Raw genomic sequence first — 26561 nt, 5'->3', positions numbered from 1 at the left:
TTTAGCTGTGTACTAAATTTCCAATCTAACTGAAATGCTATTTTAATAGAAGTTATCTTCTGATCTAAAGTGCAGTCATAACTCATAATAATGCTGGTTGATGCAATTACCTCCCACAGTTTAGCATATACAGTTTTGATTACAAAATGTATGCAACACATGGTAGAAACTGTCCTTTTTACACATCTACATAGACAAATGTACATGGGGATCTTATGCATGGACTGATATTTTTACAAACTTCCAAGTTTCAAAAATAAATATTTCCACTGGAAACTAAAGTTCTATTTTTTTGACTATCACAGTACTTTCTCCTAAACAATGTATGGAAAAGAAAATAAAAGGATTAAATGCTTTCCACAGAGTGGTATTCTACTTCAAATCATCCAAGAAGTCTAACAACGGTACAGATGTGAATGCCGGCCAGATTCCACAACTGCTATACCGAGTGGTAACGCCGGAGAACCAGACTGCAACTAGACAGACAGACACTTGTGAGCCCGTCTACATCCTCAGCAAGGAGTTCTCTCGGGCTGTGTCGACGGTGAGTGTTAGCATAGTGTTTCCAATCCTGTAATTTTGGCAGAAACAAAAAAAATTCCAATACTGATTCAAAACCTGTGGATTTGATTCTTAATTCAATACTGATTCCTCTGTTGTTTTAACTAAGAACATAAACCAATTCTAAAAATTGTATCACCATTTAAAATAATGGCAGTATGATTTGCCATCTTTGGTTCCAGTTAAACAGGTATTTTCACACACAAAAATGTAATTTTTAGTAACTCTATTTTCTTAAAAAATTATAATTTTATATGTTATATGTATTAATATTGTGAGCATTATAACTGTGGTAATTGGTTGTGAGTTATTGGAAACACTGTATAATATCATTTCAAGAAACAATATCTATAAATGTATTTGTTTAATCTTTAAAATTTCATTTATTTATAACTCTGTTGTTATTGTTTAATGTACAGTATATAATAACTCAATAACTAATGGAAATGTTGAAATTCCCTTTTAAAAGCTTCTATTGGAAATACATTAGTGATAATAAATAAATAAATAGTTCTTTTCTCGTGTAATAACAGTATTATTTATTATATCAATTATAGAACTGATAAAGAAAACAATTACGCCATAAGCAACCAGTAATATGGTAGCATTTATTTAGTTTTTTAAATAATTAATTACAGAATAAAGACATGTAAATCAAATATTATGATTTTCCAAACATATGTGAAGTACTTCTGTTTTTTCAGCCACCATTTTGTAATACAGTATTCTACAAATATTTGTATCGAATATGAGGAACAAAAAGCTGCTTTTTCGAGAATTGTGGTATCTTATGCCAACAAAGTATCGAGTTGTTCAGGTGTTGAGTATCACAATCTATATCACTACTATAATCAATTGTTTAAACTATTAATGTTATAAATTTCATCTTATGTGATATATTTAGTTTAAAATTTGTTATTACAGTTCACTACACAATTTATTACACAAATGATAAAAGGCTTGTAAAACAGTTCAAATTATCCATTATTTTGAATTTAAAATGTTCAAATTATCTATGTTTCTTTGTATTTGGTGGTGTTTCTTAAATAAAAATTTTGTAGTGACTCATAACTTAACAATTTAACAAAATATTGAATTCATGATAAATAACAGTATATATCTTTGTGATGAAATTTCTAGTTTATCTCATTACCTGTTATGATGTGTTGTAAATGGTTTTGGTTTTATTTTCTACTCTGCCTGATGGACTAGGAGTAATAACACTATCAACTATTGCAGGAATGTTTCCGTTCTCTACTGAGCCTGCTACAGTGGAGCTGGGCAGCATTCAAGGCTGGGTTGACACAGTCAGCTGTGGTCACAGTAGCCAGTAGCTCTACTGCCAGCCACCTCACCGCACTACTGGACTTGGAACGGCTAGTGTATGTCTGCCGAGCCTGCCTTCGACTACTGAAGACATACATCAACGAGATCTACCCCAACCAAGGTGGGTACACAGTTGGTCAGTTAAAGCAATCATAGTACATCATTCTTTGCAAACTTCTTTTGGTTAACTTATATTCCATCAGGATAGGATCCATTCTAATAGAGATTACAGAATACATTTTATGAAGGTTCTATTAATTAGACAATATAATTGGTATTAGTTGTAGTATACTTTGTTTTGAGAAACCAATTTGTTATTTTCTTTACGAAATATTGCAATAGAAACATAAAAATGTAAAAACTACCAACCTTATAGTTAATCTGCCTAAGTAGGATGGTTGGGAGATGGACACCTCATTAAGACACCCACAGTACCAGGATTTGTACAAAAGACTAATTATTGTGTAAAAGCAATGCTGACAAAAATAGTCTGTCCAGTACAATATTTGAACATTTAATATTTTATATAACCTAGTACATGGGTGGTATAGACCAGAGCGACCACTTCGTTGCTTCTTACCATTTTATTAGGTGAACAAAGAAGTTGTAATGAAAATATATCTTTTTTATTTATTGCTGTGATCAACTCTGACATCACCTGCAAGCAAATGCAAAGGGAACTAACCTGCAAGCCACTTTCTCGCATCAGGTTTAGATCAGTTCATGATTTTGTGCATAATAGGGTTCTAGATAATCCAAAAAGACTGACTGACCAGCTCAAGGTCCAGCTGAAGAGAGACTTCACGTGAAACAATTCCTTTGTAAAAAAAATAAATAAAGAGTGGGCCTGCCATATAGCTTGCACGAAGAGAGAACTGGACCATGATTTGACATTTGTTTGTAAGACCTGCACAGATGAGGCACTCCCCCCTGATACCTGACGAATGCATTAAGATCTATCAAATGAGGGAAAACTACTAAACGTATGAAGTTGTTCTTTTATTTACATTGAAAAAGAATTCAGTTATTGAATAAGAACCAAAAATTATTGTATAATAATACTTTTATAGTAAAAAGAATCTTCCCTTTCTTTTTATGTATCACAATAGTGATAAATTTAGGATTTGTTAATTTTCTATTATTTATTAAAAACAAAACTTTCAAATTTCTTATATTTTATATTTATCAAGCTCTATTCTAACTTTAGTAAATAAGAAAAATTAATGTATAAACAAACACTCCAATAATAATGACATTTTTTTTAGGCCTTTTGTGTTCAATGAGCACATCAACAGACCTACATAACTGAAATAAAAGTGGTTTATTTTCGCTTATGACCCACTTTTATTTCAGTTATGTGGGTCTGATGATGTGTTCATTGAATACGAAAGGCCTCACAAAAATAAAATTTCATTATTATTGGAGTGTTTGTTTATAAATTAAATATTTAATTCCAACAAGAAAAAGCTCGTAGAATGAATTTAAATGATGTTTGAAGAAATCAAATAGTAATAAAATATAGCCTTATTTATATAAAAGAAGTTGAAGTAAGAAGTAATGAATTAATATCGTAATCATATATTTAGGGTAAAAAATACATGAAATACATTAAAGCTTAATTGTAGAAGGTAATAATTAAATACAAATTTCGTTATTTGTAATTTTTGGTTTAGCTTTATTCAAATGATTGTTGTTTTGTCACACCACTTCAAAATTTATGATGAACAACATTACAATTGTGACATTTTTAATATTTACCTGTACCAAATTATACAAGTTATTATTGATTTTGTGTAATATTCAGATAAGCTAAAGGTCCTCTTGTCTTTTTGATTTCAATCATTTATTTATATTGCAATTCACAAAGAAGTACTGCTACAATCGTGTACAATCAATCAGCTTATTATTCGTGTTCACAGTATCACACAAGAAAGTTACCCAGGAGTCTATCCGATTGGCTGAGTGCGTAGGAGACGTCAGGGCTTTATTGCGCACGATCCTGTCAGACTCTCTGCCTTCACTGCGTAGGAAGAATCAAGGTGAGTTAAATTTATACCAATTAATTGAATTTTTTTAGTGCCAAACTGACAGAATATAAAATTATTGAAATAATAGCACTAATTATTTATTGATAGAAGAAGACAAGGTTAAATATTGGGTGTCAAAACTATCTTTATTTTGACTTTGTATGTGATTTACAAATCAAATACTGTGAGGTAATGTTTTAAATAAACAATGTTTCTGTAAACTAATTTAAATTATTTAGAAAGGTGTAGCATTAAGAAAAGCTTTCTTATTAATTTTTGAAAATAGTATAAATTTTAATGTAAGTTTTAATTGTTGAGACGTTTTGGAAATAATGTGAAGGACTCGTTATTTTAAAATTAATTATACTACTCAAGTCAACTTTCAGTAGTATTATGAAAGGAGTGGACACTCCATCACAGGAGAATAAATATGTTGCTTTTGAGAATTGTGAGAAGGAGAACTGGGATAAATAAAAAACGAGTACATACAAATAGGTTCTAAACTTTTATCAAAATTCCATTCAGTCTTTTACATATTAACTTACATGCAATGATTGAAAATGGGCAAGTTTTTTAAGTTAAAAGTATGTATATCAAAATTTGTTGGACATTTATAATTGTAAAAACAAAAAGGAAGACTGCGAGGATTCATACATCACAACCTAGTTTTTTAGAAGTATCTGGTAGAGTTGAGAATGGCAAAATTGTCTAGTTTCTAAAGGGTAAAATTCATGTCTTATTTTGCCAATTATTAATTTTATGTATTTTTCAAAGTAACTTAATGCAGATGAGGTAATCCGTGATGTATTATAAGTAGCCGGTTGTCTGACAGGAAGCCAATACAGCAAGATGTCCCTAGAGGTGCTAGAAGAGTGCCATCAGACGTTTGTGGCATGTTTCCACGCTTTCTACCCAACAGCCTTCCTCAAGTGGACAGCTTTATGTGACCTGCTAGCCTCAATGGACAAGGTAGGTGGTAACACTTATAATGGTTAGTTTGAAATGGTGAATGTTAGTACTTCTATATAAAACATTTTGTCAATAATGGAATTTGAAATCAATGTTAGAGCTTTGTTACCAGCGTGTCTTATCAGCTTGTGTTCAGCCCCATCCATCACATTGAGTCATATCATACTGTCTCTATAGAACTTTTTTGTTATAATAAAAAAAAATTTAATCATCATATCAGTGGATTTTTACAATATGTTATTTTGCTATTAATAATGGAAGAGAAATATGTAATGATAGGATTATTAAAAATATTATCTCAACATAGAGATTGGCACATTGCATCTTCCATTTGTAATTTAAGCAAATTTTAAGTTATGTGTTATGTTATTCATAAAATCTCTCCTTTTATTTTATGAGGCTGGATAGCGCTTGTAATTATAAACAATTTATTTGATTTGCATAACTGCATCTGGTAAGAATATTAATATTTGTCAAATACAAAGTGTATTAACATCACTTTGGAATATTACTTTGGATATACCATTATATCTTATTAAGTAAATTACTAAATACTGCAATCGCAGTTAAGTTTAAGTCGTAGAAAATGTTTTTTAAATTGTTATTTTCCTTCTGAATATGGGTAAGTTAACATCGAAGAATTCTAGCTGTGCTGCATTTCTAAGACGCAACAGACAATATATTGGGATGTGATATAAATTCAAAGTGAAGTAGTGCTACTTTGAAAAAGATTCTTTTGTAACTTATAGTCCTTGTATCTTATTTGAAAGTTCAACCTCTCAATGATCTCCGGGCGGTCAACCAGGTAGTTCACAACCATATAAACGAACTGTAAGTGTATTGATAGTTTTCTCTGGATGAGAGAGGGAGATGTTGCTGCTGTCTCTTAAACCTCATCATTGTTTATCTCAAAGTATCTCATGCCACTCCTAATTACTGCTAGGTGGAGAAAATCTTTCTCGACCATTTTAATTGTAGTGACATGACCAATTTGATAAGGACACCAAACAATGTTGCAATACTAAAAAATAAGTCTAACCAGGGAGACATACAATGTGTTTAAGGCGAAAGAAGATAAAGCTGGTTCTTTTGAAGTTTGAACAATTACTCCTTGAACAAAATTGGCATTATTGCATATGTTTTGTATTATTCACCAGGATCCAATGCATGTGTCAAAAACTCCAAGCTCCAAACCCTCAATGAAATAATAGGGTAGGTTGTTTTGAGACCTCCTGAAGGACATTACCAAGCATTAATGTTCTCTGCACCAGTTAACCCAATAACCTCAATAATTAGATTGAGTGTCTGATGATCTGATGAATGACGTATTTAAACAAAGTTTGATTCACTGTGTTTTTCAGAAGGGTGACTTAGACCGGCTAGTCAGTGCAGTGGTAGCAGCTCTGTGTAGCCCCACAGTGCGTCTCCGCTCCACCTTTCCCATCTCCACATCCCCTGATGGGGATGGCCATAACCTACTGCGCAAGCAGCTTTCTCCCTCTGACAATTCAGGACTACCCATGATGCCAGGAATGGACACCCATCACTATCCCATACTGGTGGAACAGATGAGTTATAGAAGTCAGGTAGGAAATGTTTCTATTGCCTCCTTAAAATACAGCATGTGAAAGATCTGGATTGGCTCTTTATTTTTGGGTTACACCAACTTTACATTTAAAATTACAGTACATTTGTTGTACATTCAGTTAATTTAGACAGTAGCTGTCATTGTATATTACTACTAATGCAATTGTGCTTCCTGAACAAATTATCATCATACTTTGTAAATTTGATGCTATGGAAACTTGTATGTTTGTAAAAATATTTGTTCCCAATTTTAAATTGCAGCTATTACAATTTTAACTACAGAAACAATATAGTTGATTGGTTATGAATAGAAAAAGGATTCAACATTTTAAAGCAAAAGCATTTCTACATTTATTTAAATCATTATTAAGGAAATTATAACCAGATTACACATTTTCACATTATAGCAAAATCTTGTGACAGCTTAACAATATTACATAACCACTTATCTTTAGTAAATTGCATGTATTTTCCTATGAAAAATTAATTTTCATTTTGGTATCAATAGTTTTATAGTAAAATGTTACATAATTTTGTGTTCCTGATCAGTTATAGTTAATTTTATGTTTTTGTGTTAGATAATAATGTTAGTTTAATTACTTTTGGATGGTGATTTTTTTCAATTTGTAAAAACTTTCCTGCAGATAGGAAAAGTAAAAAAGATATATTTGTGATCACTCCATGTGGAATTAAAGGCATTTAAAAATAAGAAATTCAGGCAATTTTGTAATCAAGCCCAAATAATATAATGGTGTGAACTGTTTACCTTATGTATATAAGTTATAAATTCATATTTGTATTCATTTATGACTCAAGCAAATTTTTGTAATGCAATATATTTTAAGGAAATAAATTTCCTATAAAAATAAATGTGTCATTTCAGCCGGGCACATAGCGCGGCTGACTAGCGTAAATCGCCGCGGCTTAAATCACCGTTTTGTTGTACTTTACATAAATCATTCTAAAAACGTTATTTTTAAAGATATTACAATATTTTTTACTTTGTTTTTTTTTCTCTTTAACTATACTATAAGATTAACACATTCAATCTAAGCTTCATTTCTTTTTTTATTTAAAAAAAATACTAAAATCTAAAATAAAAAAAGTTTTTTATGATGAAATTTATTTTTGTATTGAAGTAAATGTAATAATTAATTGAGACCTGTGACAATTTTTAAGGAAATTGAATAGTAAATAATACAGCAAGAAATTATTTTCTAAAAAATGGAAAATTTGATTTATAACATATTCTTATCTGTTCTTATTGAAAATATGTATGGACAGTTCAAATTTTTCTTGAAGATGTTTAGACATATACTTGTATGTGTACACGTTGTAACAATGTAATATGTATCTTACCAGAGTATAAATAAAACTAAAAATCAAAATTATTTACACAATTATGTACAAAACTTGTATTTATGATGCTCTCCTCTTCTTAGCACCTGTGCTTTGTCAAGCACAGGGGATGAACGCCTTTATTTCAATGTTTGCAGGCGAGTTTTTCTCCTTTTACCTCTGAGCACTGCATACTGAGCTATTTCGCTGTTTATTTCGCGGTAAATGGTAAAGACGTTATTACCAAAACCTGTATTTTGTACCGGAGTGGGGTCCCCGAGCCATTCCTCAGTGATTGCTTCTAATCGAAATTTTGAAAGCTAGTCTTGAAATGGGCTTGTCTGTATTCATTTTATAAAGGATGTAGTGGTTTACATCATTCTGGAAAAAAAATGTGGAACGCTGCTTTTTTCCAATAGCGCATAGTATGCCTTTCATCCAAATTTAACAATAGAGTATTTGGTCTGCCGAATCTACTCCACCCATGAAGGCGTTGTAGTGGCGGATTATTTTAAATCTACTGGTTATAAAGACTTCATTTTCCTTTTTTCGGATTTTAATTCATCAGTGGCCGTACTGTCTGTTGAAAGAAGTAATACTAGTTGTGGCGCTTTTTGCCGACTACCTAGCATAAGCAAAGCACCCTTACAACAGTACTTGAGTATTTGTGGCCCATGACTACTGTCAAACAGTGTTACTAACGTATAAACATAAAATATCTGTTAGTTTGATGTTTTGGGATGTAAAACTAATATCCCATTTGATCAAATGAGGACGTCAGCGGTTTCATGTTTGTTTGATATAAGGTGGCTGTTAAATTAGAATTTTAGCTTCATATTCAGTCTCATAATTTATTCTCATAGTTTTTTTTAGCATTGTCAAGCAGAATAATATTTGTGTATGTAACTGTAAATGTGTCTTGGGATTATATTTTTGTGGATGCACAATACTAATTTGGATAGCTGCAATCAAAATTACCTCCAGGAAAGAGGCGGGATCCAATGACGTCATTTTGTTTGCGGCCCACCAAAGCTGCTACATTTCTTGCCCTGAATTTTTATTTTCAATTGTCTAGTGTGTTTTCGTAATCCCAGAAATTAAATTATTAATATAATCGGTTTGATATAATCACAACTTTACAATCATTCGTAAAATTTGTGTAAGCACACCTTGGGACAATCCTGTCTTATTTTACAGTGTATTTTGTATTATTATTCTTTCGTCCCCAGAGGGGCTTGTGTGCAAATTCAGAATTATTACTTATCATGCTGTCCCCAAAAACCAGAAGAAAGGAACATGAAAAAGGACTGTCTGATGTACGTTTGACATAATCTAACTGGAAATAGGTAAGCCATTTTTATAAACCAGTTTCTGATTTTAATATCTTTGGAGGTTGCCAGAAACATATTTGAAAGAATACAATGTTTGAAGGAGAATCTCACCTTCACTAGGAGTGTCAGCTGCCCAGTTACCTTCCTCAAAACTGGAGAATTCCTGATTATCTGATAGTTGGCAGGAGACTACCAACCCCTCCAGTTTCTCCATCTCCTTACCAGAGTTGCTTGAGTTAGTTGCTAGAGTCCCACCTGTGATTCACCAGTGTTTGAAAAAGGTAGAAACTGGTCAAAAAGCAACTGACAAATTTTGAGTGCACCAAGAATTATTCTAGAAAGGTACAGAATCAGTCAGAGTCTCGTTGAGGCTTGAGTTTTTTAGTAATCTCGTTGGTTCACTTAGATTTACTGCAAACAATAATTTCCCCGACCCTAATTGTTACTAATTGTTGTTTGAATCGGCAAGGTTAATTTCATCGAAACTACAAAACAGAGAAATCTGAATGAACCGTCTGATGAGCTATTACGACTCCAGGTGGAAGTCGCATCAGTGTGGCAGTTCAAGGATGTCCTGGACCATTTGCTGGACATAGTGACTCTGTCTATAAAGCAAGCCCTGCGGCTGGAGAAGGTCACCCACTCCTCGCAGTTGGTTACCAACAGTTGTCACCTACTGGCCAAGGTCGTGGCAGAACTCGCTGCCCAGGCTAGGGGTATCGATGTAAGTATTCTAATTACGTAGAATAGAATACCACATATGTGATAAAGGTTTTCATTATGATTTTTCTTGCCCAGTTGTCCTAGTGTTAACATTGTTTTTGGGAGGTAATAATTACATTTGTTAGAACTAAAAAAGTAAATATGCTGTTAATGAAGTTATGTTGTTTTACTCGTACTATTACAACTATATAGTACCTATTTAGAATATGTATAGCATAAAATGTATTGTAAAGTTATAGATATAAAGTTGTAAGATTTTTTTTGATGCGGGGGTGGTGGTGATCATATGTTGTTATCTAGCACTCTAATGGGTTCTTATCGTTATATTTTGTGGTACTTATAATTTTAACTCTTTGTATAAACATGTTTAGTAAATATTAAATGAGTATATCTCAATATTGTTTATTTGTCCCAAGTTCTAGTCTCACATTGGCATTTACTAGTTGCTTTAAGGTGGCACCACTTATCATGAAGATCATAGAAATAAAATGTGTGATATGCAGTGCTTCCTTAAACTGCTATACACATTTTTGTAAAGATTGTTGTATTAAATTTTATATTTACGGTGAAAGCACAACAAGCTTTAATTGGATGTGTAAAACATAAGGTAAAATATTTTTAGATCATCATTAAAGACTCAAGACTTTAAAATGTCAAAAATATGTTTATGTGAGTTCATATTTTTTAGAAAACTATTATCTATTTTATTATTGATTATATTAATTTGTAGAAACTACAGAATTTTAACATCTAATGCAGTAGATGAATTTTTAAAACAATGAAAAATATTATAAATCAACAAATTATTTAGTAAAACATTAATATTAGCTATAAAAATGCTCTGATATTGGTAGGTAACATCTGTGGGAAAATGCCTCCCAATGTTTTTTTCCCAAACTACCTCTGACACTAAAATCAGCAATTAAAACTTCCAGTTTTGCAAATATTTTAAATTAATAATTTGGAGCTGGGATTGAGTTTAATAAAATGGTATACAGGAGGACTTGGAGGGTGCCTGTGGGCGGGTGATGCATGCCACTCCCTCCCGCTTCATGCGTACCAACCAAACTCGGACTTGGAACACTGGCAATGGATCACCAGACGCCATCTGCTTCACGGTGGACCGTGGTGGAGTAGTTGTGGCAGGAGTGGGCGTCTACGGTGGAGCAGGAACATACGACTATGAATTGGAGCTGTTGGATGATGTGAGTTTCTGAATTGGAATGGTGGTTAGTTTTATTATTTTTTGTATTTTGATCCATAGCATTATCTAATATTGATTTATTTAACTGTTAATGTTTTATGTAGGTAAGTAACACAAACAACGATGCATCACACGGTCAACGATGGAACAGTCTGCAACTCACTAGAGGCTCATTCGGCCCAGACGATTGTCAAGCTGATGATATTGTGGAGCTAATGTTTGACTATCCTGTCTACATCAAGGTTAGTTCAGTTGAGTTTGTCACTAAATTTGTCCTTTTCTTGTTTTCGTCCTCTTTATCAATGTCCTAAACAAATTATTTTATTAAATATGCATTATGTTACTATTTTTAGTTCATTGTTTTGCATAAAATCACTTTTTTCCTAAGGGATAAGGAAGGTTTGTCCCCGCGCCTAGTCCTAAAAGGACCTTTCCACCTCCCTTACTTAAATATGTGTCCTCAAAGTCCGAGACTTTTGCAGAAGCCGATTTTGCAGAGAACAGGAGCACTCAAATCTGTTTGATGCCGATAAAATCACTTACTTGAAAAAATGTTAAAAATCTAGTTTGTAAGCCAGAATTGCATTTTTTACTTTAAAAATGATACTAACTTTTACTTGCGATGTTACAAAGAAATTGTGAGTATGTACATTCTATTGTATAGTGAAGAAGAAGTAGTGAGTTTGAACTGTAATGTCATATTTGATCTATATTTTCTATCCTTTGTATTATTGTAGATCAAGAATCTAAAACATTTTTCTTAAGTTGATTTTACAATATTCTATGAAAGTATGTTATTTTTTTTGTTCATAATTTTGTGTATAATACTGAATAGTTTTATATGTATATTTTGTGTGTATAAACACAAACAACACACACACACACACACACACACACACACACACACAGGAATGATATATGTATTTATACCAGATAGATGGTCAGAGTTGTTTTTTATTCACTTCAATAATACTGGTTCTGTTATGTGCCTCAGGAGAATGTAAAGTATGCTATCAGGCTAAGGAATCACGGTGGCCGCACTAGTAACGGTGATGGAGGGGTGAGCTCTGTTAAGGGTCCAGATGGCGTCACTTTTACTTTCTCCACCTGCTCACTTAACTTCAATGGGACTACACCCACCAGGGGCCAGATACCTTACATCCTCTACTTCAGGTACAAGCCTCATCTAGTCTGTAGTACAGTTTTATACATTGAAATAAGAGTTGTAGTTACGACAAACAGGTCTGATTAATTAATTATTTTATTTTATTTGTGTTAAAGCATCATATCATTTATCTTGACTTGTTGATCATGGTCTTATAAAGTTGTCTCTAATGTAAAAATCTAAATTATTATTCTATAGCAAATTACAGCCACTCTATTATGTTACAGCCATTCATGTACCAAAATATTCTTTAATGGAATGAAATGCTTTCCTCTGAAGTTGTTATTGAATTTTACTCAATTTAAAAATATTGAAAGTTTATTTTATAAATTCTTACTGCTTGTGAAGGTCCCACCAAACACTTAGTGCAATGAAATATTTATTTATTTAAATTTTCTCACGTTGTACAGTGGCTATATACAGGTAGAATTGACTTAAATGATCAGTTCAAAAAGTTATATTTTTATTAAAGAACGATATTATACATGGTCATTAAAATATTCATACCTAAAATATACTTCTCTATTTTTACACACTGTCTTTAATTTTCCACTATACACTACAGTACAAGGAGTCATTATTAGTATTGATGTTTATAACTTGCTCCCAATTTTTCTATTAATCTTTCAACAGGCTCTTCTTCTTTTCAGAGTTACCTTAACTTTACTAAAGAAATGTTTCTCTTTAAAACAAAACAGTAACAGGGAAGTCAACCAGACTAGTGGAGCAGATAGTCCAATACAGAGATGTTAAACTTGGACAAACAAAACAGTCACAGGGAGGTCACCCAGATTAGTGGAGCAGGTGGTTCAATATAGAGATGTTGAGTTTGCATAAATAAAATAGTCACAGGGATGTCACCTTTACTAGTAGAACAAGTGATTCAATACAGATATATTGAACTTAGACATACAAAATAGTCACAGGGATGTTAACAAGACTAGTGGAGCTGGTGGTTCAATACAGAGATGTTGAGTTTTGACATACAAAATAGTCACAAGGATTTTAACCAGACTAGTGAAGTTGGTGGTTCAATACAGAGATGTTGAGTTTGCATAAATAAAATAGTCACAGGGATGTCACCTTTACTAGTAGAACAAGTGATTCAATACAGAGATGTTGATCTTAGACATACAAAATAGTCACAGGGATGTTAACAAGACTAGTAGAACAAGTGATTCAATACAGAGATGTTGAGTTTGGACAAACAAAACAGTCACAGGGATGTCAATCAGACTAGTGGAGCAGGTGGTTCAACACAGAGATGTTGAGCTTGCATAAACAAAATAGTCACAGGGATGTCACCTTTACTAGTAGAACAAGTGATTCAATACAGAGATGTTGAGCTTGCATAAACAAAATAGTCACAGGGATGTCACCTTTACTAGTAGAACAAGTGATTCAATACAGAGATGTTGAGTTTGGTCAAACAAAACAGTCACAGGGATGTCAATCAGACTAGTGGAGCAGGTGGTTCAATACAGAGATGTTGAGCTTTGACATACAAAGTCACTAGGATGTTAACCAGACTAGTAGAGCAGGTGATCCAATACAGACATGTTGGACAAACAAATCAGTCTTGACAGAAAATGCATAATGGAAGAGGCACAAGTGAAAGCTCAAAGAATGGATTTTCACAAACTGTACAGATTTTCCCTGCCCACTCATGCAGAGTTACCAAAACCCTATTAAAGTAATTTTGATAGTAGTTTGCTTTGTAAACTCGGTCACTGCTCTGATGGTGGAAAACTGTCTTTCTGAATAATTGTACAACTTTTGTGGATTATTATTGATGTCTTCATAGACTTCAACAACTTGTGTATCCTGTAAACAAGAATAACAAGCATTCATTAAATTAGTACACACTTAAAAAGTTTTGTAACACATATTTTCTAATATAAATTGTGCTGTAATACAGCGGTTCTCAAACTTTATACTTCAAGCCCCCCTGCATAATCCATCTGGTAGCCGGGCCCCCCTACATGTAAGCATATCATATAAGTGAGTCACTTTTAAAATTTTAAAGGTGCAACTTCTATTTGCTTAGTTTTTCACATTTTATGCATACTACATTAGAGCCTAATGGGGCAATAGGTTTAATCGTAATCAAATAACAAATTATATACAAACGATTACAATTTATTATTTATTTATTTCAGCTACTACAATACATAATTGTTATTTATAACTCAAAGTAATAATAATAATAATAATGCGAATAGTTTGTCCAAATGGTGTGTCAGTTCTGATAATGCTACTCTGAATTCCTTGGTCAAATCCAGTCTTGAACGATATTTACTCTTTATGGCAGCTAGAACAGAAAACCCAGTTCCACAAGAATAGGTGGTGGCGAGTGGAATGAGTATATTGAATGCCATTTCACTCAACGTTGTTCCTTTTGTACACCAATCCAGAAGGATTAGAGAGAAGATTAAATAAACACACTGTCAAGCTCAGAATCACCCTGGAGGTCAATGAGATTTTCTTTTTCTCATTTTGAGGGAGCACTCACCAAGGTTTGAACGGGTTTTGAATCCATGCCAAACCATCCAAGTCCTCATCAACATATTTTTTTAACTAGATTTAAGAATTTCTAAGTATTTAAGAAAGCATTTATTTGGATTTGTTTGAATAGTTTTGAGATCCATTTCTTCAATCATAATTTTAATATTAGCAAATAGCTCAATATTGTCACTTTCTAGACCGCCCTCATACAAACTTGGCTTCTTTATAAAGCTGTTCACCTTTTCAGTCCATTGCAGAAGGTTTGCATGTTTTTTTTTTAAACTTGTTTAGTACATTTATTTTCTCGAATTTGTCTGCCATGTATGCTAATCGCAGCAAAACATCTGAGTCAGTGAATAACGTTGAGTTTTGGTGGTTTTGTCAAGAAAAATGCAGGGACTTCATGTCTAAGTTCAAATATTCTGGTCAAAGCCTTTCCTCTCGATAACCAGTGAGCTTCAGTATGAAACAGTAAAGTTGTATGTTCTAACCCCATATCTTCACAGAGAACCTTAAAAGCTCGAGACTGCTCTTTAATGATATTGACTGTTTTAATGACCACACGTTAAATTTCATTAAGATCCGGGGTAAAAAAAAAACACTGCTAAAGCTTCTCTATTAATTATGCAGTGTGTCCATCTAGCTTCTGGAGTTACCTTTTCGATCAATCCTCAGAGTCCAGTGTACTTTCCTGACATAGCCTGAGCTCTATATGTGTAAATTCCTGTACATATGATCCAAGTTATGTCATTATCATTATTTGTCACTTTGTTTTAATATCAAAACTTATGTACATTTATTAATCCTATGTAAATAAATATTTTAGTAGTTATGCATAATTTTAATTATGCTATAAGTTTTTAAAGGATCCCTAAATCCAACAATAGGTAAGTATATTATGATAACAGTTCAACAATATATTGTTATAATAAGCTGATTAGAGCAGCTGTAATTCAAACAAGTGATTGTTGTAGCTCATAAGCAATTCTGTAACATAATTAAAGTTAATATTGTTTAGAAAATGACTTTTTTAAATCAAATTATCTCACTTATTTCTCAACAAATTTTCTTAAAATTTGTATTGTTGGTAGTAAAATAAAATCATAAAAGTACCTTTTTTAGAATATGTTGTTTTTAAGGTATTAACGTTTAAAGATTTTAAAAAGTGAGCATTTTGAAAATAGTATTGAAAAATTATAATTTTTTTGTAATTAGGCCTTTAGGTTATAAAGATACACGGCAACTTTCAACAAATGACAACAAGCCGTTCGGGTAATCATTGAGTTTAAGAAAGTTTCAGTATGATATTTTAATTTGTCTCTGGTCCAGGAGCAATACCTGAAAAGATTAGTAGAGAGTTCTGGGACACCCTGTATAGTCTACATGACAATTAATAAAATATTCAAAATGTTATTGTGGGTTGTTCTAGTTGAGATTTGAATGATTTGAATGTTATCTCTTTTGCAGTAACCCCCAAGACTCAGAGGGCCAGGCCAGCAGTAAGGCAATGGTTGAGGCTCAGGCACGTCGGTCCACACTGACACTGGCGGGGGCTATCGTGAGCCGGTCCGCCGAACTATTAGCACTAGCCAGAGAGCGGGCAGAAGAGGTGACAGCTTCTGATGTGCTCGGGTCTGCCTGCCTGGTCACCACCCTGCTGCCTCTCATGTTGGCTCACATAAGTCCCCTAGCCACCTCTGACCCCAGGGTGAGTTAATGTTTAGTAACAGAATATTTTCATTTTTCTCACGTTCCTCTGATGTGATATAGAAATTAATAAACGTTACAAATTAAGTTAAATTCAGTGTAAATGATATTTTAAATTATTTCACAAAACTTTACAATTTCACACAACACCAATACACTGAATTATGTCAAATTCTCTAAAACTAAGAACTCACCCTCTTATTGGAAATGTTATATTATTAAATATTTTGTTGATTTAGTACAGTGGTAAGTACAGTATAACAGAGTCGCGTAACAGTTTTATAAAATATCAGGCCTGATTAATTAGAATTCACCCTGTAAATTGTGTATAATTCTTAAAAACTGAATAATAATTACCTTAATAACTTGTTATTATTTCGTAGAATCAACAGAATAAAAGTTTAATAATGATTAGTGTTAGTTTTATTAAGTACATGTTTTAAGGATAGTGTGCATGGAGTTGACGGTTGACACAATAATTAATGTTGATATGATTGCTGGCATGTGTATAAAACACATTGCTGGAAATTGAATTAAATGGAGTGCATACAATTTATATTTTTTTCTTTAGTTCTGTGAGTTCTTTCTTAAAAAATGCTGTTAGTTGCAATGAAACCTCAATAATTTTAAGTGTTCCGTTTAAGAGTTGCTCAACTTTAAAACAACTCATTTGTAAATAAGCTAAAATAAAGTGAAAAGTAATTATTTAAACCTTAGAGTTTTCAAAACATAGTAGTACAAGTATATGTTAGGCTTAATTTTAATTGTTTTAACCACCTTAAAGTTGGGCTTTAAAGAATTAACTTTTCAATGTGGATACTCCAGAGTTGCTTACTTACTATTTTATTCCAGTCTAAACCTTGGTAGATCTGGTAGGCTAACAAAAGTAATGAACAAATAATGTTTCCCAAGTTGTAAATAACGACTGTTAGTTCACAAAGCTGTAAAATGCAACACAGTTTATGATGTTGACATTGTTTGATGGGATAACTAATTAAACTAAATAAAGCATCAGAATAAAGTATAAATACAAATTAACTAAATCTAGTTCTCTCCAAAGCCCTGCATTTTACATGTGTCTAGAAACATAAAAGGAAACACATTGTTATAATCACCCTATCTGTAAGTTTGTTTGTAATTGGGTTTTGATGATACAATAGCACATAGGCAGATTTGAAAGAGCCAACATTGCTTTGACCCAAGGTTAATGTACATATAATTTTCAGTAGAGCTCAAGCAAGACAAAATGTCTAAAAGCTCAAAGATTTATTTCTGTAACATAATCTGAAAACTATGCATTGTCACTTATTGGCTGCATAAAAGACTCTAAGATATGTTTCATTTTAAGACTGACAGTTGTGACTTGGTTGCAGAGTGGAGTACAAGTACTCAGCCTAATACAAGAGTTACTGCCTCATGTGTCTGCTCTGAACCTCCTGAGCTGTGGGATGGGACAGTCTGTTTGTTCCGTAGAGAGCATCTCCTGTCCAGACAACAATCACACCACCACCAGTCACCACTATGTCTGGGTGGAGAGTGACCACCCTTACAAGCCTGCCACTATCTCCAATTACAGGTGAGTGAAGAGGGGTTGATTCTCAGTTTTAGAATCATTTAACCTTAGTCATTTAATCTACCTAAATAACAAGCAGTTAGAATTTTACCAAATTTGGTGAAAACCCAACTAATAAAAAATAGGGAGATTCTTAGTACCCACCCTTAACAGAAACCTGTTGAGTATAGTCAACACAGACTTCAATGTAACATCTTCCACATATACATATTTGTACGTTTTCATTTTATTCATTATAGTGGAACTATGCAAGAACTTGTACCCCCCACACACACCTTGTCGTGTTATATGGCAGGTTTTCTGAACACCCCCCCCCCCCCATAGTAAATTTGTTTAGATTTTTCTCAACAGCAATATTAACTTTTTATAACAAAATTCACACCAAAATAAATTTATTTTACTTATAAAAAATCAGATATTTTACTGCAAGTCTTCACTATTTTACCAAATAGTAGTGGAGCTATTCTTATACACCATAACTGTGGTATCACTTGACCAATGTGCATAAGTCATTAACCCCCTCTACAAGTTATCCCCATCCCTCATTGCCTTTGGACTCTGCTAGAGGACATAGATTCTTTTATCAGTTGCTAGGAGGCTCTGTATACTTCTCAATTTTTCCCTCAACCAAATTTTGTTTTATATCATCACTTGTTATAAATTTAATTATTTTTTGCTTCTAGAGGAGGATCAGCTGTCCTTCCCTACCCAACACTGGGTATTTCCATGGAAAATGCTCAAATACATCTCAAATGAACAGCAAAAAAAAAAAAAAACTATTCAACAATCAATTAGTGAATAATGAATAAAGAAATAACAGTCTTTTGAATCAGGTATCCATTGTATTTCTTATGAAGAAATCCTTGGCACAAAAATCAGTTCATCAATCCACAATTTGAGTGTTTATATGCATATAGCTAAGGCATAACTGAAATTGTAGTCACAGAAAGCCTTCTTGGCTAAATTACAAGTTCCAAATAAATCTGTTTTATACAATTATTTAACATTTCTTAAACTCGTTAAAAATGTTTACAATCAAAATCACTATCCTGTTTTATGATCCTCTCTGTACAAATTTGTACATAGTCAACCATTATGAATCTCTCTGTAGTATTAGCAATTTGTACTAAGACAACATTAATTATGAAACTTTTTATATATAACTATTAGCAATTGTTGTGAGAAGCGAAAAATGTGATGGTATGTACAGTAAGTGTATTTTGTGTGTACAGGGTGGTATTTCCCGAGTGTGTCAAGTGGGTGTGTGTGGAGTTCTCACCAGAATGTGGCACAGCTCAAGCTGAAGATTCTCTGCAACTATACATCCCAGCGACTAACACTGCATCAGCAACCGCTGCTAGCACCATAGCCCCCACAGTCCCCGCCGAGGACTCTGTGCCATATTACCCGGTGCTACATAGATTCAGCAATATTCCCTCACAATGGCCGCAGTCTGCAGTCGTTCTTCCAGGTAGATGGGTGCATTATGGATCGTAGAAAAAGTCAATTGTTTAAGTAGTATTGAAAATAGAAGTGATAAATTGTTACGCTGTGAAATATAATAATTATTTTTCAACAATTCAGTGGTAGATTCTCATCCATTATTATTGCATGTGTCTGCTTTTAATTCAGTATTTAGCCCTTGTGTTATTACTTTTTGGTGTTAAAAAATGTTAACAACGTTATAATAAAGTCGGTAGATTCCTTTAAAAAAAATACAGTAGAATTACACTAACAATAACTTTTGTTTATTCAATAATCTTGTTTGAATACCTTCAGTAAAAAAATGCATTATAAGTTAAAATAATAATAGATTTTTAAAACTAAAGTTAGTGGTATTTATATTTGTATATTAGAGGTAAATTTATAAAAAAGCCATCTACTGTAGTGAAATTTTTTTTAATTTTCAGTAACAATATTTGGCGATGTCATTGTGGACAAAGTGATTAAATAATAGCTATCAAATAAACTTCAATAACAAAATTAGAAACACAAATTACTTTGTTACATAAAATTGTGGTTGTTACTGTAGGTTTAGTTCAACGAAAAGTTTATTTTACTACAACATGTGGGGGAGGGGAATTTCATTGTTTATAATTCTGAGAACTAGATTCACTTATACGTGTTTAAACCGAAATAGTCATATAGATTTGAGACTAGAGAACCATTAAGAAAATTGTTGTAGCAGGACGACATAAACTACTACTTTAACTCTTGGCTCTTGCTTCATATTTCCTTAGTAACTTAGTGTGAATTTATAAATAACTCCAGAAACATCAAAACTTGTATTGTTTTGAACTAACGTTTTACTGGCATTGAGTATAAAATTGATGAACTGATATTAATTTTGTGTTTTTGGCAAACAAAACTATTATTGTAAATGTATGTGGGCTAAGAAGTTATTGGCTCAACTTTATCGATTTATCATTGTGTATATCTGATTGTGCAGGTAATGAAGTGATATTCTCACTGGAGACTGCATCGGACTACATGAAGGATGAAAAGGCCTCGTTCTATGGCTTCAAGTGTCTCGTTGTAGGCTACGAAGGAAACCAGGTCAGCAGTGATGGCCTGAGACACCTAGAGACAGAGCTGTCCTTCTTGGGCGGGATGTGTGCGGCCTCCCTCATGAGAAGGGACCTAGTGCTGCCAGTCTCCTCTGGTGAGTATAGTTGTAATATTTCAGACATTTAGAGACAGAGCTGGCCTTCCTGAGTGCGATGTCTGCAGCCTCCCTCATGAGACGGGACCTGGTGCTGCTAATCTCCTCTGTTCAGTATAGTTGTAATATGTCAGACATTTAGAGACCAAGCTGGCCTTCCTGGGTACGATGTGTGTGGCCTCCCTCATGAGACGGGACCTGGTGCTGCCAGTCTCCTCTGGCGAGTATGGTTGTAACATGTAAGACATTTAGATACCAAGCTGGCCTTCCTGGGTGCAATGTGTGCAGCCTCCCTCATGGGACGCGACCTGGTGCTGCTAGTCTCCTCTGGTGAGTGTAGTTGTAATATGTGAGACGTTTAGAGACCAAGCTGGCCTTCCTGGGTGCAATGTGTGCAGCCTCCCTCATGGGACGCGACCTGGTGCTGCCAGTCTCCTCTGGTGAGTGTAGTTGTAATATGTGAGACGTTTAGAGACCAAGCTGGCCTTCCTGGGTACGATGTGTACAGCCTTCCTCATGGGATGGGACCTGGTGCTGCCAGTCTCCTCTGGTGATTATAGTTGTAATATGTGAAACATTTAGAGACCAAGCTGGCCTTCCTGGGTGCGATGTGTGCAGCCTTCCTCATGGGACGGGACCTGGTGCTGCCAGTCTCCTCTGGTGAGTATAGTTGTAATATGTGAGACATTTAGAGACCAAGCTGGCCTTCCTGGGTGCGATGTGTGCAGCCTCCCTCATGGGACGCGACCTGGTGCTGCCAGTCTCCTCTGGTGAGTATAGTTGTAATATGTGAGACATTTAGAGTCCAAGCTGGCCTTTCTGGGTGCGATGTGTACAGCCTTCCTCATGGGACGGGACCTGGTGCTGCCAGTCTCCTCTGGTGATTATAGTTGTAATATGTGAGACATTTAGAGACCAAGCTGGCCTTCCTGGGTGCGATGTGTACAGCCTTCCTCATGGGACGGGACCTGGTGCTGCCAGTCTCCTCTGGTGATTATAGTTGTAATATGTGAGACATTTAGAGACCAAGCTGGCCTTCCTGGGTGCGATGTGTGCAGCCTCCCTCATGGGACGCGACCTGGTGCTGCCAGTCTCCTCTGGTGATTATAGTTGTAATATGTGAGACATTTAGAGACCAAGCTGGCCTTCCTGGGTGCGATGTGTACAGCCTTCCTCATGAGACGGGACCTGGTGCTGCCAGTCTCCTCTGGTGAGTATAGTTGTAATATGTGAGACATTTAGAGACCAAGCTGGCCTTCCTGGGTGCGATGTGTGCGGCCTCCCTCATGAGACGCGACCTGGTGCTGCCAGTCTCCTCTGGTGAGTATAGTTGTAATATGTGAGACATTTAGAGTCCAAGCTGGCCTTTCTGGGTGCGATATGTGCGGCCTCCCTCATGAGACGGGACCTGGTGCTGCCAGTCTCCTCTGGTGATTATAGTTATAATATGTGAGACGTTTAGAGACCAAGCTGGCCTTCCTGGGTGCAATGTGTGCAGCCTCCCTCATGGTGAAGGAAACAGGATTTTTCCAGTTATATATAGTTGTAATATGTGAGACATTTAGAGACCAAGCTGGCCTTCCTGGGTGCGATGTGTGCAGCCTCCCTCATGGGACGCGACCTGGTGCTGCCAGTCTCCTCTGGTGATTATAGTTGTAATATGTGAGACATTTAGAGACCAAGCTGGCCTTCCTGGGTGCGATGTGTGCAGCCTCCCTCATGGGACGCGACCTGGTGCTGCCAGTCTCCTCTGGTGAGTATAGTTGTAATATGTGAGACATTTAGAGTCCAAGCTGGCCTTTCTGGGTGCGATATGTGCGGCCTCCCTCATGAGACGGGACCTGGTGCTGCCAGTCTCCTCTGGTGATTATAGTTGTAATATGTGAGACATTTAGAGACCAAGCTGGCCTTCCTGGGTGCGATGTGTACAGCCTTCCTCATGGGACGGGACCTGGTGCTGCCAGTCTCCTCTGGTGAGTATAGTTGTAATATGTGAGACATTTAGAGACCAAGCTGGCCTTCCTGGGTGCGATGTGTGCGGCCTCCCTCATGAGACGCGACCTGGTGCTGCCAGTCTCCTCTGGTGAGTATAGTTGTAATATGTGAGACATTTAGAGTCCAAGCTGGCCTTTCTGGGTGCGATATGTGCGGCCTCCCTCATGAGACGGGACCTGGTGCTGCCAGTCTCCTCTGGTGATTATAGTTATAATATGTGAGACGTTTAGAGACCAAGCTGGCCTTCCTGGGTGCAATGTGTGCAGCCTCCCTCATGGTGAAGGAAACAGGATTTTTCCAGTTATATATAGTTGTAATATGTGAGACATTTAGAGACCAAGCTGGCCTTCCTGGGTGCGATGTGTGCAGCCTCCCTCATGGGACGCGACCTGGTGATGCCAGTCTCCTCTGGTGATTATAGTTATAATATGTGAGATATTTAGAGACCAAGCTGGCTTTCCTGGGTGCGATGTGTGCAGCCTCTCTCATGGGACGCGACCTGGTGCTGCCAGTCTCCTCTGGTGAGTATAGTTGTAATATGTGAGACATTTAGAGACCAAGCTGGCCTTCCTGGGTGCGATGTGTGCGGCCTCCCTCATGAGACGGGACCTGGTGCTGCCAGTCTCCTCTGGTGAGTATAGTTGTAATATGTGAGACATTTAGAGTCCAAGCTGGCCTTTCTGGGTGCGATATGTGCGGCCTCCCTCATGAGACGGGACCTGGTGCTGCCAGTCTCCTCTGGTGATTATAGTTATAATATGTGAGACGTTTAGAGACCAAGCTGGCCTTCCTGGGTGCAATGTGTGCAGCCTCCCTCATGGTGAAGCGAACAGGTGCTGCCAGTCTCCTCTGGTGAGTTATAGTTGTAATATGTGAGACATTTAGAGACCAAGCTGGCCTTCCTGGGTGCGATGTGTGCGGCCTCCCTCATGAGACGCGACCTGGTGCTGCCAGTCTCCTCTGGTGAGTATAGTTGTAATATGTGAGACATTTAGAGTCCAAGCTGGCCTTTCTGGGTGCGATATGTGCGGCCTCCCTCATGAGACGGGACCTGGTGCTGCCAGTCTCCTCTGGTGATTATAGTTATAATATGTGAGACGTTTAGAGACCAAGCTGGCCTTCCTGGGTGCAATGTGTGCAGCCTCCCTCATGAGACGGGACCTGGTGCTGCCAGTCTCCTCTGGTGAGTATAGTTGTAATATGTGAGACATTTAGAGACCAAGCTGGCCTTCCTGGGTGCGATGTGTGCGGCCTCCCTCATGAGACGGGACCTGGTGATGCCAGTCTCCTCTGGTGATTATAGTTATAATATGTGAGATGTTTAGAGACCATGCTGGCTTTCTTCTTGCAGATCTAATATTTGGTCACTAATAATAATAATAATATTTCATAATTTATCTTGAAGCTAACTTCAGAAAAAGTTTCAGTCACCAACTTTTTATCCCTGAAATATGAAGCTTGTTTAAAAGAATATCATTAAAAATACTATCAGAGGTGATTTTATATTTAGCTTGTTAATTATGTTTAGTATTTAATAGTTTCATTTTTCGATGAGCTTTAAATATTGTAATGTTTTCTTAGGTTAATTAATAAATTAATTGGGATTAATAATATATAGTCCCAAGAAATTCACTCTTTTATTTTTTCAACATTTGAAAGAGTGTAATTAACTGCCATAATTGTTGACAGATGGTGTATAAAATTAAATACATTTTTACAAAGGGCAATAATTCTTTTGATATGAATAAGAAGTTCAATTTTTGCACATAAATCTGTTACTTTTGTCTTGTGAATTTGTATCACTAAGACACACAAGGAAACATGAATGCAAGTAAGACAAGATAAAACAAGTATAAAAAAAAACCATCAAAGGATTAAACACCAGAACCACTGGGAATGATTAAGACCATCCTCCCACGTACTTGGCTGTTAGATGAGTTAAACCTATCAGTATTGTGGATATAAGCACCCATTTTGTCATTTCTTTCCTTCAAAAATTTAAAAACATAATGTAATGTTGTAGTGGACGAGATTGATGAAGAAGTCGAAGCTGTAGAAGAGATCGCCCAACAAGTCTATACCAAACACGCAAGTTTGCTGGGGAAGGGGTTTGCTCTGGCCAGTGCTCCCACCATCAACCAGGCACTTGAAGGAGTTCTTCCATTCAGGTAACTATTGTTCAGTCACTATTGTAAATTATGTATCTTTTACAGCGCATTAAACAATAATGGAAATGGGTTAGTTACTTGTATATTGTTTAAAAGATAACCTTATATCATTATATTGTTCCTTATATTCAGTGTCACTTGTCAGAGGTTTAATTGTGTAACTAATGAAAAGAATGATACCTAACCTATTTTCATCACCCTCTCTTAGTAACTTTAAATCGCTGCCATTTTGCATAGACTAAACCCTTTGAGATCAGATTTGAGCATTGTATTCTCCTGATAGAGACTTCTAATTAGATATACTACTCAACCTATACTCTTATTTAAGATACTCTTTTGTTTCTTGTCAGCCAACCCCTGATATGATGAAAAAATATTTATGTAAAGAATTTATGTGTAAAGTTACAATACTTTATCTTTAATGGTAAAAAAGTATAACACTGTCCCCATTCCAATTGACTTTGGTGTTCGCTGTGACGGTCATTATTTTCATATTATTCAATTTGTATATTCATGTTGGCAATTTATTAATTATTCTATGGCTTTATGGATGCAAAACTGGATGCAATACTAAACTTCCAGTAAACAATAGTAAATTCACTGGTTTTTGTAATATCAATGGTGGACCTATTAATATAGATGCTCTGTATAAGCTGTCTCAATATGTTCATACAATTATATTTCTAGCTTCAAAATTAAATTTTCCAATGTAAAAGTGGTTACTGAATAATAATTATGTTTAGTTAATAAATAGTTAGTCAAAACTGACATTAAATATTATGACTTTCGAGTTGTTTTGTGATCTCAATACTGAGATCAAATTTGTTTTTATTAATTAATTATTAATTCTTGTCTGTAAACTTGCTATTATTAAAGTAATAGTTAGATATTGTAGTAGATTGTATCACAATTCAATTTCTATTCTTTTATTGGTTAAAATAAGAACGAATTGAAGTTGCATTATTGTAACTGGTTTGATCTATAACATATTGATGATGTTATAGAATATTTGCTACAGAATATTTGGTCATAGGAAAAATATATTCTACTCTATAAAATGATGAATAAGTCTTAATATTTAACTAAACCTCTTTGAAGCTCTGTGAACTGTTGCTTGGAAACTTGCACGAAAAACATGTTTTGGTGCAATCAGCATTGATATATTAATAACTAAGTAGTTTTTTATTATTATAAAAAATATATATTTATATAATATAAAACAAAATTAACTATGAGAAATAATATTTAAAACGCAATGAAAATAAAAGCAATTGTAGTAGAAACAGTTTGGCTCTGCTGCCATAAAACACCTCCTTGGGGTAAATACAAGAATTTATGTGGTGTCTTGCAGAGAATTATGAAAAATATGATGTTATATTGGGGTATATTTTATAATTTTATCCCTCCAAGTTATTAAAACAGTAGTAGTTATGCCTGTAATATTCCAGTATGGTTATATTTAACATTAAACATCACAGATAAAAACAAAATGGAGTTTGCATAAACATTAGGTAAAATACTGGAAAACTATGACATTTTAGTGTTCCATTTCCTCGTATTAGTATTAAAAGCTAGCTTCTTCTAATACAAAAAATCAAAAGGGAGTTTGAACAATAAATTTTGAGGTTTTTATAACTATTATTCCTATCTTAATGTATTCCACTTTGTTATAGTGATCTGAAAATAACTTATCTGCTTCTTTAAATCAGCTTTATTGTTG

The 26561-nt window shown here is 34.8% G+C and overlaps 1 protein-coding gene across 6 annotated transcripts in view; it reads left to right on the top strand.

Annotated features, from left to right (window-relative positions):
• Positions 1 to 26561, top strand: part of LOC124369695 (E3 ubiquitin-protein ligase MYCBP2) — a 663749-nt gene that overhangs the window by 42163 nt on the left and 595025 nt on the right. For 5 of the 6 annotated variants that reach the window (XM_046827783.1, XM_046827763.1, XM_046827758.1 and 2 more), the window contains exons 24-37: positions 364 to 544; positions 1801 to 2008; positions 3807 to 3926; positions 4747 to 4883; positions 6245 to 6469; positions 9609 to 9863; positions 10861 to 11067; positions 11171 to 11308; positions 12061 to 12239; positions 16204 to 16444; positions 17817 to 18019; positions 19249 to 19487; positions 20466 to 20678; positions 24697 to 24841. In XM_046827783.1, the coding sequence (XP_046683739.1) occupies positions 364 to 544; positions 1801 to 2008; positions 3807 to 3926; positions 4747 to 4883; positions 6245 to 6469; positions 9609 to 9863; positions 10861 to 11067; positions 11171 to 11308; positions 12061 to 12239; positions 16204 to 16444; positions 17817 to 18019; positions 19249 to 19487; positions 20466 to 20678; positions 24697 to 24841 (2691 nt within the window). The remainder of the gene's footprint in view (positions 1 to 363; positions 545 to 1800; positions 2009 to 3806; positions 3927 to 4746; positions 4884 to 6244; positions 6470 to 9608; positions 9864 to 10860; positions 11068 to 11170; positions 11309 to 12060; positions 12240 to 16203; positions 16445 to 17816; positions 18020 to 19248; positions 19488 to 20465; positions 20679 to 24696; positions 24842 to 26561) is intronic. The other variant, XM_046827769.1, reaches the window with a different exon arrangement.

Source organism: Homalodisca vitripennis, chromosome 1 (genome assembly GCF_021130785.1).
Source record: "Homalodisca vitripennis isolate AUS2020 chromosome 1, UT_GWSS_2.1, whole genome shotgun sequence".
NCBI lineage: Eukaryota > Metazoa > Arthropoda > Insecta > Hemiptera > Cicadellidae > Homalodisca > Homalodisca vitripennis.
Note: the sequence above shows the minus strand (reverse complement) of the source record. Positions and strands in the feature narration are given on the sequence as shown.